General features: G+C 45.9%; 1 protein-coding gene across 1 annotated transcript in view; it reads left to right on the top strand.

The window, feature by feature from the left end:
* Window positions 1-1113: 1113 nt before the first annotated feature.
* The window catches only part of LOC119661684 (cAMP and cAMP-inhibited cGMP 3',5'-cyclic phosphodiesterase 10A-like), a 38637-nt gene continuing 27158 nt past the window's right edge, over window positions 1114-12592 (top strand). Inside the window, exons 1-3 of the mRNA XM_038071127.1 lie at window positions 1114-1248; window positions 1300-1475; window positions 1532-1653. Coding sequence (XP_037927055.1) covers window positions 1228-1248; window positions 1300-1475; window positions 1532-1653 — 319 coding nt within the window. The 5' untranslated portion in view covers window positions 1114-1227. The remainder of the gene's footprint in view (window positions 1249-1299; window positions 1476-1531; window positions 1654-12592) is intronic.

Here is a 12592-nt window from a genome sequence, read left to right as displayed (position 1 = left end):
AAACTGGGTAAGATTATAATTAATTTGTAATTGCATTCTCAGTATCCTAGCCTCAACATTGCAGTTCCAGCGATCCCTTTCAGATCATTCCCTTCGTGGTTACTTCCTGGTTAACGATTCCCCCCTTTCGCCACCTTGTGCCCGTTGAACGTATAATCGGCAGAGAGCAGGCTGGTTTCTGCTTCAAATCCTCCTGCATTGATCACATCAACATCCTACGCATAATTTTCGAACAGGGTGCAGAATTTAGATCTTCGCTGCTGTGCTGCTATATACGAGTAGTACTGCCACTCACCGCCTCAAGCCTTTGTCAACGCCTGTCTGCGTCATATAGTCGGAGTACGTTAGCGTGATACTTTATCTAACGAAGAGCTTGGTCAATGCACAGGTCTGTTGCCCGTACCCGATGTGATCGGTAGGCGGAACTGGCAGTGGATAGGTCACACACTCCCGCTTTCGCGCCATGACCACTTGGTGCAAAAGGAGCGAGGGAATCTCGGGAAGTCCTGGAGAGGGGGGTTGAATCGCATTTCCACGAACTGGGAGCAATGGCCTATAGGTGTGTTTGACGCATTATACCCAGGTAATCTACCGATGACTTCAAGGACGAGTTCGCCTCATTCGCAAAAGTCAATTCAATAAAGTGTTAGGATTCTCTAGTTTATATTTGTATTTTTATTAGGTGTTATATAAATACAGCAATTTTATCGCTAGCTAATCCAGTCGAATAAGATAGATTATTATTAGATTTTATTTAAACTCATTTAACTACTGTTAGTGTAGCTAGCCACTTATTTACTTTATAAACTTCAAGAGAGGAATCAAACAGTCAGATTTAAACCTGCATCTACAGCATTGGGCGCTACAGTATAGTAATTGGTTTTTCTAATGGAAGGGACACTGTTCAAATCTTTCCAAAAAATATAACAAAGATGGTCCAACTCGATTATTTATGTATATAAATATAAAACATAGTGTATGTATTTTCTCTGGAGTGGAACCATTGGCAAACTATAGATAACAAAAATAATTATTTGATCATTGATTGTCGGTATTTAAATTAAAAGAGTAGCACATATGCCAAATTTATATGTCAAAAACTAGTGACATGATAAAGTTTTCATGATTGGGTGCTTGGTGGTTGTTCAAATATTTTTTCTATTCAAATTTAATTGCAGGTCTCTAAACGATATTAAGCGTAACTAGGGTTCTATCAAAAACTTTAAGATGTCTCGAACAATACGATACGTAAGTAATACCATAACAAGGACCTTAATCAGTTTCAGCGCCCTTTTTCAGTCCTCAGACGAGGATAATACCTATGACAAATGGAGAACCAAGACCATAATACTTGACCAGTTGAGGCTAAGGCATACCGATGTTGGCAATTTCATCGTTGGCGAAAAAATGATGCAACTGTTAACGCCATTCGTTTATGAGAAATTGTCGCCGAATGTTTCCCTAACTAATGTTAAGTACGAGCTCTATTTTTCGCCATATTAGCAGTCATGAGAAAAAGCGATGTTTACAGAATTAAAGCCCTAGCAGAAACTCCTATTCCAATTCTATTGTGGGAAAGCCCCGATGGGATTAACCTGTTGAAGACACTCCATAATACTGCAGAAGAAATGAAATTCATAACGAAGAGTGCAGGTGAGTTCATGTAGATATTAGCGCCATCCTTGGCTTTTATGATAGTATACCTCCCAATTGTCTTAGTCTTCAGTCACCTTCTCATCCATAAATCTGAACTACGATAAGTCGATCCTCGTAACATTTTTTTCAAAAGACTCTGGCCTGGACACACCAGAGTGTGATTTACCCGCTAAAACCATATTTTCCGGTGATAGCATTTCAACTAGAGTTTCCTCTAGGTTTCTCCTTTCTTCCACGAATCTTAGACATCGAAAAAGTGTACTGGGTCTTCCACTCCATCGCAATTTGAACATTCAGATGAGGTGTCCGATTTAAACCTGTAGAGATACTGACGGTATTCTCCATAACCACTTAAGATACTGGGTGAGATTATAGTTGGTCCCCCCATGCTTTCTCTCCAACCACTCCCCAATGGAAGGGATCAACCTGTAAATCCAACAATCCTTTTCCGACTGGTCCCATGGTTGTTACCACGTACTTACCGATCTCTCCCTTTGGCTTTTTCATCTGCGAAAAATGACGTTAATCGGCATCTTTCTCGAAATGACGAGCTTCGCATTGCCTAAGACGGTCCTGAAGACAGAGCACACCCTGTCCTTCTGTAGACTGCATTCAGTTTATGTGCGTTACCTAAAACATGTAGCGCCCCTTCCCAAACTTGGACTGCATGCAGCGAGATGGAACTCACCACTCTGGCTATGACTTGTCAGCAAGTATGCTGGGGGCCTCCTTCATTCGGCATCAGTCTTGCTAGAGCTATACTAGTAGTGGATGCTTTTTCGCAAGTATACTCTGTGCGAGCGTAATGCTCACCACATTGCCTCCTACAGTGTTCTGTAGTGTACCGTTACGGTCTTGAATGAAGTGCTCTAACACACTTCAAGGCCCTGATCCAATATGGATTGTTATGCCAACGATTATTATTTCCGAGTTATCACAATCTCGGCAGATGCCGGATTTTACCTAATACTAGCACTAAGTGCCAAGCATTTAGGCTCGGACGATCCTACCTACTTAAAAACTAAAGGGGCGCTGGTGGTGGTGGCCGGTGGTAGGTCAGTGGGAGAATCCATCGAGTACTCCCCGCAACATCGAGCACGTATGCAGAATGGTGTACTTCTGCATGGTTTGAACCAGACTGTGCAAAAGTCCTAAGCCATCAAGGGAAGCCGTGAGGGATGTAGGTACAATACCTGTAGCTGACGATATTATGAGAACTACAACCACCCGCTCGAGACGCCAAATTTCTTTGATTTCCCGAGCCAATGGCTCATAGTTCACCTTCTTCTCCACGTATTTCCGTTCAATGTTGCTATTATGGGGGATAGCAACATCGATAATATACGCGGAGCGACCCGTCTTGTCAACTAACAGTCGTCAGGCTTGTTGTGTGCGGTATGGCGATCAGTCAGAACTTGCCGGTCCCAATACATGCTGTAAGCAGAACTATCAAGTACTGCTTGCGGCTCATATCGGTAAACCGGACATGTTCCCGTGATCAGCCCATGCTTATATGCAAGGTTTTGATGGATAACCTTACATACAGCATTATGCCTGGTGATGTATTGCACCGGTGCCATAACAGTACAGCCACAAATGAGATGGTCCAACGTCCCTAACGCCGAACCACACATTCTGCACTGGTCTTTCTCCACCCGTTCTTTCATGATGAGCTTTTTATAAGCTCGGGTGGCGACCACGCCATCCTGAATGGCACACATGAACCCCTCCGTCTCAGCAAAGAGCTCCCCAGCGCATAGCCATCTGTTCGACAGATGTCAATCGACAAATGACTGCCAAAGACAATTCACGTGTTTACCGTGCATTGCCTTCGACTTCCATTCATCGATCCGCTCTTGGCCCGACTTCACCCCACTCAGAGGATTGAAAGATCGATCCTCCAAGTTAAGTGGAGTCAGTCCACAGTCTGCCTTACAGACAGCCGCATGCAAGGGACTCGCCTCCTCTTTGCTGTAAAAATAAGCGCGCAGCGAGCCGACTTGGCGATGATGTTGTGCCGCCACGTCAACCACGCCCCTACCTCCGATGTCACGAGGCAGGTTCATCCGCTCCACGGCAGACTTTGGGTGATGCATTCGGAATTTGGACATAGTTGTCCGTATCCGCCGCTGGACGTTTTCCAGATCGGTCTTCGTCCAGGGCAATATTCCGAATGCATAAGCCAGTGAAGGGATAGCGAATACATTCAACACGCCTATTTTATTCTTCCCCAAGAGATGCGATTTCAGCACCAACTTTACACGTCGCAGGAATTCGGACAGCAGAGCTTCCTTCAGATCACCAACTCGAGCATGGGTTCCTTGCAGAATTCCTAAGTACTTGTAGAAGTCTGTCTCGGTCATAGCTTCGATGTGGAGGTCACCAATGCTATGTCCGGCATGCGGCTCGTGATGATCTTTGCGGATGGCTTGGATTCGACACTTGTCTAATCCAAACTCCATCCGAATATCACGGCTGAACATGTCTATTATCCGCAACAGACTTCTCAGATGGTTGTCAGTACCAGCATACAGCTTGATGTCATCTAAGTACATCAAGTGTGTCAGTTCGCACTTTGAACGTAGTCCATACTTTATTGCAAAACCATGCCCTCTAGCATCATTCAGTAGCCATGAAAGGGGGTTCAGTGCCATACAAAACCAAAGGAGACTCAACGAATCCCCCTGGAAGATGCCCCTCCGTATACGGATGGGCTCTGAGGTATTAGCACCCTCAGATATACGGACTGATAAGGTGGTATGCCACCCTTCCATGACTGTCACCAAGAACTTTATTAGTTTCGGATCAATGCGATACAGATGTAGGATGTCGATTAGCCAGGTATGCGGAACGCTGTCGAAAGCCTTGGCAGGTAACCCCCAAAGTCCACCCCAATACTCTTTCGCTTCCGTCACCGAGAACTGTATTGTCTGGGCGCTCTGTTGGGATTCGCTGAGAGATCTGAAAAAGCTCCGCTGGTTCCTCGCGTATGTTGCATTCTGAACACGTCTGGAAAAACTTTCGCCATACTGTCGTAACCGACTGCATATGACAGAAAGTTTCTCTTTTAGTGTGTCCAGAATTTCAACAACGGGTGTCTCACAAGGGATGGCATAGTTCCGGTAAACCCTCTGCACTTTATTTCTCACCCGTCGGCTGGCACTGCCAGTGCTGATCTGAATCAGTCTAGCAATGTCCTGCCTTAGTGAGTCCCGCCGACGTTCCAGACGAATTTTCCATGGTGGATCTCTTTTGTCACTCAAACCAATAACACGAAAGCGAATCTTCTGACCATGCAATCTGATAGCCGCAACTGCACCACAATACACAAGTGATTGTAGTTGCAGCAGCGACATATCATCACACAGTCGAGATGCAATCTCATCATTGATTTGAGATAGAATTCCTGGAGTTGCTGGAGATGCATAGAGCCTGGGAATACCTGGTCTATGCAAAGGATCCATATCCGAGAATTCTATACATGCTCTTTGGAATTCGTCCCGAACCTCAGCGGAAACCTCAGCTGGACGGTGGAGAAGAGTGCTTCGGCGAGTGCTGGACCTGTTGCCTGTAGTGCGGCGTGGTGTTGTTGATGCCGCCGCCTCCGCCCCCATCGACTCTCGGTCACCAGTTTCCCCGATGATTTCAAGTCGAACACGTTCCCTGATGGTGGCTGGGATTGTGTCGCTGCGAGTAATAAAGCGGTACTGGTCTGCGACTCGCTGCACAGTCATGTGCGCGAATTGCGGGAAACGCTCAACAAATCTCTGGTGCAACAAGTGGCGGTAAGATGTTGTACCCGCCCCCGCCGTTATTTCGTAGTAGCAGCGGATGATGAAGAGGTTCATTTCTTCAGTCCATTTTATCCGCTTCCTACGCGAACCTGCTGAAGTGGTCGCCACAGATTGTTGCGAAACAGCTGCAGCAGGCGGAGCTGTGCTCCTGATCGTCGTGGCGCCTAGACGTCGAAACGCCCCACGACTAGCGGTTTCGACGCCGTGCTGTCCGACCCAGTCACCAAGTCAGACGACTCCCGCCGGTTATCCGTACCGGACCTTAAATTTCTCCTTCTTCTCATTGTTGGTGGTGCATTTTATCCCTAGCTGCCAGGTGTTGAGATAGCTTCCTTAGTGAGTAATCTGCAAGACTGCAAAGTTCCTGCACTTTCCTCACCTGCGCTGAGACGCTGCGGTGGCGTACAGCCATTCGGACTGAAGCTATCCATCCCTCCTCCCTTCACAACCGGGCTTGGGACCGGCTTCGGCGGAGTTATTATTATTATTATATTTTATATATATATAATATATATATTATATATATATATTTCAAAAAGCCCACGGACCCTCTTCCCGCCCAACCGGACCGAGGGGCGACCAACCTAAGGATGGGCTGAAGGCAACATCCAAAGGCCCGCATCACAGCGATGATGCGTTTTAACGCAAAGCGTGTGCGACCATGCGAAAATGTATTGTTACATCCCGATTGTCGCAAACACTTCAGCCAATGACGCGGAGGTTCTAAACTACAGAGACATGGATCTTATATTGAAGACAGTGCGGATCAAGACTGAAACCCATTAGGTCAGATTGTTACCGGACAGGACTCTTCGGACTATAGCACAGGTTGCAAGGATAACTGCTTTTTGCATCTCCATGTATAGTCCAGCCCTAAGATCGAGCGTTTTCAGCGCTTTATGTAAGTTCTGCGGGACTAATCCCGTCGCTGAAATTATTACTGGGACTACTTGGATCTTTTGTAGTCTCCAAGTCTGCTTCATATCGTCTGCCAAGGGGCCGTAGTTCCGGATTTTTTCGTGCTGTTTTTCAACAGTGTTCCGGTCCAACGGTACGGCTACATCGATTATAAAGCACGCTCGTTCTTCCTTCAGAAGCAGAACTAGATCGGGTCTGTTATGATTAACACTGTGGTCGGTGGCAATAGTGTGGTCCCACAGTAGTTTGACCCGATCATTTTCCAAGATTCTCTGCGGAGTATACTTATAGTAAGGATGGTAGGTTGCCACTAAGTTATACTTCAACGCAAGGTTTTGATGGAGAATCTTGCAGACGGAGTTATGACGATTGGTGTACTCAGTACCGTTCAACATCCTGCACGCAGATGTTATGTGCTGGATGGTCTCCTCTTCACAGTTGCATAACCTACAACTGGAGTTGGTGATTGAGGAGTCGTGAAGAATGTACCGTTTATAATTTTTTGTTGGGAGCGAAGCATCCTGAATTGAAGTTAGGAATGCTTCGGTCTCATAGAAAAGTACACCATTTGTCAACCATTTGTTGGAGGCTTCGATGTCAATGCCTGACAACAACAAATTTTTTATATGACCTCCGTGAATGGGTTTTTCTTTCCACATGTCGATCTTCTGTTGGACTGAAGTAACATTCGACATGGGATCCCATTCCCTGCTTCTCAAGTTCAAAGGAGATAATTTATTATCTGCCATGACGGTAGCCTGATGTATTTGGCTAGAGGATTGTTTCTCATAGAAAAACTCACGAAGAGAATGCACTTGATTGTAGTGCAACGTTTTTAAATCAAGTACCCCCCTTCCTCCCTGATGACGTGGGATAGTGATCCTCAATTTTTCGGCAGCTCTATTGTGCATGTTGTTGTTTGCAAGAACTACCCTTACCCGTCTATTGACAGATTCTAAATCAGTATTACTCCACTGTATCACACCGAAAGTGTATAGAAGGACGGGAATGGCAAAGGTGTTGATTGCCATGATTTTATTTTTCCCGTACAGCTCAGTTTTAAGGACAAGATCCAGACGCCGCTCAAATTCGCCCAGCAACTTAGATTTAATTATTGCCACAGCAGGTGTTGTTGCTTGCAATATGCCGAGGTATTTGTAGACGTCGTCCGAATCCATGCCCTCAATTCGGATGTTATTTTGGCTGTATCCTTCGTTGTCGGTGTGTTTTCTCCGAACAATTGTTTTTATGCGACATTTCTCCAAACCAAACTGCATGCCGATATCCCTGCTGAACTGGATGGTGATGTCCAGCAAGGAGCGAAGTTGGTTCTCGTCTTTGGCATACAATTTGATGTCGTCAATGTACATTAAATGGCTTAATGTACATTTCGACAATATGCCATGCTTGACTTGGAACCCGTATTTGCTTTCATGCAAAAGATGGGATAGCGGATTCAAAGCCAAACAAAACCACAGTGGGCTTAGAGAGTCGCCTTGGAAAATGCCACGCCTGATTGGTATCTCTCCTGATGTTTGCGAAGATACCGATAGCTTCGTGCTCCAATTCTTCATTACTGTTCTCAGAAGAAGAACAACATTCGGGTTGATTTTATACAAGCGTAACACTTGTAGTAACCACGAATGTGATATGGAGTCAAAGGCTGATTTATAATCGATGTAGGCTGTCGAGATGTTTCGTTTTTGGTGGACAGCCTGCTTTACAGCTACCGTATCGATTATAAGCTGTTCTTTGCAGCCTCGGGAGCCTTTTGCGCATCCTTTTTGCTCCTCAGCTATCAATTTATGAACATCAAGATGTTTTGAGATGTTCGCGCACAGAACTGAAGTGAAGACCTTGTAGATGGTAGGAAGACAAGTAATTGGTCGACATTTTGAAGGGCAAGAGACACCCTGTTCCTTGGGGATGAGGAAAGTTATCCCCTTGGTGAAAAATGGTGGAACTAAATCAGGATCGGCAATCATCTGATTAAATTGATTTGCCAATATCCTGTGAGTGCTCTTGAACCGCTTCAGCCAGAAGTTGTGAATCTTGTCAACTCCTGGCGCCTTCCAGTTACCTGCCTTGTCAAGGACTGCTTTAACGTCGACTTCAGTTACGTCAGGCATGGTCATTTCGGGGAGGGCCTCGCATGAACGCATAAGGTGTGGGAGCCACGCTGCTTCTAAATTGCAACGACTGGATTCGCTCCAAACACTTCTCCAGAAGTCTTCTGCCTGATCCAGATTGAGGTTACTTTCACTACCTGAGTTGATGAGATTTTTGTAGAATCCTCGTTGGTTCTGGAAGAACAAGGTGTTGTCTGTCCTTCGCTGAAAGCTTTTCTGATACCTACGGATGCGATTGGAGCATACCGCAAGTTTCTGTTTCAGCACCTCGAGGATTTCTTCGATTGGCATATCATTGGACAGATGGTAGTTTCCAATAATGTTCGCAACGCATCTGTGCACTCTTGGTGATGGATTTCCAAGGAGTGCTTGCGTCACACGACCAATCTCCTTTCTCAACTTTCCGACTCTTTTGTTGAGTCGAAACACCCAGAACGGTAAAGTCCTTCTGCGCATACCTCTGTTATTCGCTCTAAGATGTTGGTTATGGAGACGAATAACCGTGGCAGCTGCAACGTAGATCAGGCTGTGAACCTCTGTAGCAGTAATCTCGCTAGCCAAACGATCAGCCAAAATTCTGTCAACGGCAGCAATGATGGTAGTAGTTGCCGAAGTAAACTTCAGTTTTGGGATCTTTGGCCTAGCATCTGGGAGAATCTCAGCATACTCTGTGAATGCGACCTGGAATGCGGTCAAAGCCTCATTATAAATTGGGTCGACATCCCCAGTTACTAAGCTTCTCCTGACTACTGGATTCATGGAGTGCCTTACAGGTGGAGTACTTGTGTTACTCCTTTGACTAGTCCGGTAATTTGATGACTCCAGCCCGAGCTCAAGTGAAACCTCTTGGAAGATTTGTTGCCTAGTTGGTAAGGCAACTCGGTTGTTATTCACTATCACCCGGTACTGGTTGACGACGTTCTGTTCCGGAACATGACTTAGCTCCGGAAATCGGGTTATGAACGCGTCATGTAGTCGATGTCTGTACCCTGATGGATTCCGTTCCAAATCCGTGACACGGTAATAGGCGCGGACGATAAATTCGTTGAGTTGGTTCGTCCAAACCATACGACGCCTAGGTCTCCCGTCCCTGGTGGTTGACGGCATAACCGCCAAAACATCCAAGGGCGAAGAGCCGCTCTGATGTTGTTGAACGACCCTTAACCGTGTTGGGTACTGTCTTCGTGTCCCTGGGGTCCCATTAAGAGAATTTAAATTATTTTCCCCAATTTTGTTCCCACGAGTATTGGGGAAGCAGTCAACCCTGCAACAGAGCCCCAATGTTGCAATGCCCCATGGTTACCTCCAAAGGTAGGGAAGGTATTTGGAGGGGAGCCGCTGAAATACAGTGTAACGTCACTGCAATTCATCCGATAGGCGCGTCGATCCCTTCACCCCGGATTACGGATTTGTTAAGGAGGTTTACTCCCCCTGATCGGGAAGAATCGGTAAGGGAGGACGAACACAAAGGGAAACGTTCTGCTTGTCCGCGGCTACTTATTTACAAGATTAACTTGCGATATTCGTAGCTGACCCGGTGGGTCATGTCATTATCCGCAACCCATGACACGCGCCTGGTCGCATGCAGCTCTGCGTTTGCAACTCAGGTGAGGATAAACCTGGTACGCCAGGTATATATATATTATATATATATATTATATATATATATATATATATATATTATATATATATATACTACGCTCTGCAACTCAGGTGAGGATAAACCTGGTACGCCAGGTATATATATATTATATATATATATTATATATATATATATATATATATATTATATATATATATACTACGCTCTGCTACCGTCTGGCGTACCAGGTTTATCCTCACCTGAGTTGCAAACGCAGAGCTGCATGCGACCAGGCGCGTGTCATGGGTTGCGGATAATGACATGACCCACCGGGTCAGCTACGAATATCGCAAGTTAATCTTGTAAATAAGTAGCCGCGGACAAGCAGAACGTTTCCCTTTGTGTTCGTCCTCCCTTACCGATTCTTCCTGTTCAGGGGGAGTAAACCTCCTTAACAAATCCGTAATCCGGGGTGAAGGGATCGACGCGCCTATCGGATGAATTGCAGTGACGTTACACTGTATTTCAGCGGCTCCCCTCCAAATACCTTCCCTACCTTTGGAGGTAACCATGGGGCATTACAACATTGGGGCTCTGTTGCAGGGCTGACTGGTTCCCCATTACTCGTGGGAATAAAATTGGGGACTTTGATTTAAATTCTTTAAATGGGACCCCAGGGACACGAAGACAGTACCCAACACGGTTAAGGGTCGTTCAACAACATCAGAGCGGCTCTTCGCCCTTGGATGTTTTGGCGGTTATGCCGTCAACCACCAGGGACGGGAGACCTAGGCGTCGTATGGTTTGGACGAACCAACTCAACGAATTTATCGTCCGCGCCTATTACCGTGTCACGGATTTGGAACGGAATCCATCAGGGTACAGACATCGACTACATGACGCGTTCATAACCCGATTTCCGGAGCTAAGTCATGTTCCGGAACAGAACGTCGTCAACCAGTACCGAGTGATCGTGAATAACAACCGAGTTGCCTTACCAACTAGGCAACAAATCTTCCAAGAGGTTTCACTTGAGCTCGGGCTGGAGTCATCAAATTACCGGACTAGTCAAAGGAGTAACACAAGTACTCCACCTGTAAGGCACTCCATGAATCCAGTAGTCAGGAGAAGCTTAGTAACTGGGGATGTCGACCCAATTTATAAGGAGGCTTTGACCGCATTCCAGGTCGCATTCACAGAGTATGCTGAGATTCTCCCAGACGCTAGGCCAAGGATCCCAAAACTGAAGTTTACTTCGGCAACTACTAACATCATTGCTGCCGTTGACAGAATTTTGGCTGATCGTTTGGCTAGCGAGATTACTGCTACAGAGGTTCACAGCCTGATCTACGTTGCAGCTGCCACGGTTATTCGTCTCCATAACCAACATCTTAGAGCGAATAACAGAGGTATGCGCAGAAGGACTTTGCCGTTCTGGGTGTTTCGACTCAACAAAAGAGTCGAAAAGTTGAGAAAGGAGATTGGTCGTGTGACGCAAGCACTCCTTGGAAATCCATCACCAAGAGTGCACAGATGCGTTGCGAACATCATTGGAAACTACCATCTGTCCAATGATATGCCAATCGAAGAAATCCTCGAGGTGCTGAAACAGAAACTTGCGGTATGCTCCAATCGCATCCGTAGGTATCAGAAAAGCTTTCAGCGAAGGACAGACAACACCTTGTTCTTCCAGAACCAACGAGGATTCTACAAAAATCTCATCAACTCAGGTAGGGAAAGTAACCTCAATCTGGATCAGGCAGAAGACTTCTGGAGAAGTGTTTGGAGCGAATCCAGTCGTTGCAATTTAGAAGCAGCGTGGCTCCCACACCTTATGCGTTCATGCGAGGCCCTCCCCGAAATGACCATGCCTGACGTAACTGAAGTCGACGTTAAAGCAGTCCTTGACAAGGCAGGTAACTGGAAGGCGCCAGGAGTTGACAAGATTCACAACTTCTGGCTGAAGCGGTTCAAGAGCACTCACAGGATATTGGCAAATCAATTTAATCAGATGATTGCCGATCCTGATTTAGTTCCACCATTTTTCACCAAGGGGATAACTTTCCTCATCCCCAAGGAACAAGGTGTCTCTTGCCCTTCAAAATGTCGACCAATTACTTGTCTTCCTACCATCTACAAAGTCTTCACTTCAGTTCTGTGCGCGAACATCTCAAAACATCTTGATGTTCATAAATTGATAGCTGAGGAGCAAAAAGGATGCGCAAAAGGCTCCCGAGGCTGCAAAGAACAGCTTATAATCGATACGGTAGCTGTAAAGCAGGCTGTCCACCAAAAACGAAACATCTCGACAGCCTACATCGATTATAAATCAGCCTTTGACTCCATATCACATTCGTGGTTACTACAAGTGTTACGCTTGTATAAAATCAACCCGAATGTTGTTCTTCTACTGAGAACAGTAATGAAGAATTGGAGCACGAAGCTATCGGTATCTTCGCAAACATCAGGAGAGATACCAATCAGGCGTGGCATTTTCCAAGGCGACTCTCTAA

This window comes from Hermetia illucens, chromosome 1 (assembly GCF_905115235.1).
Source record: "Hermetia illucens chromosome 1, iHerIll2.2.curated.20191125, whole genome shotgun sequence".
Classification (NCBI taxonomy): Eukaryota; Metazoa; Arthropoda; class Insecta; order Diptera; family Stratiomyidae; genus Hermetia; species Hermetia illucens.
The sequence above is the reverse complement of the archived record's forward strand: the minus strand, read 5'-3'. Positions and strand labels throughout refer to the sequence as shown.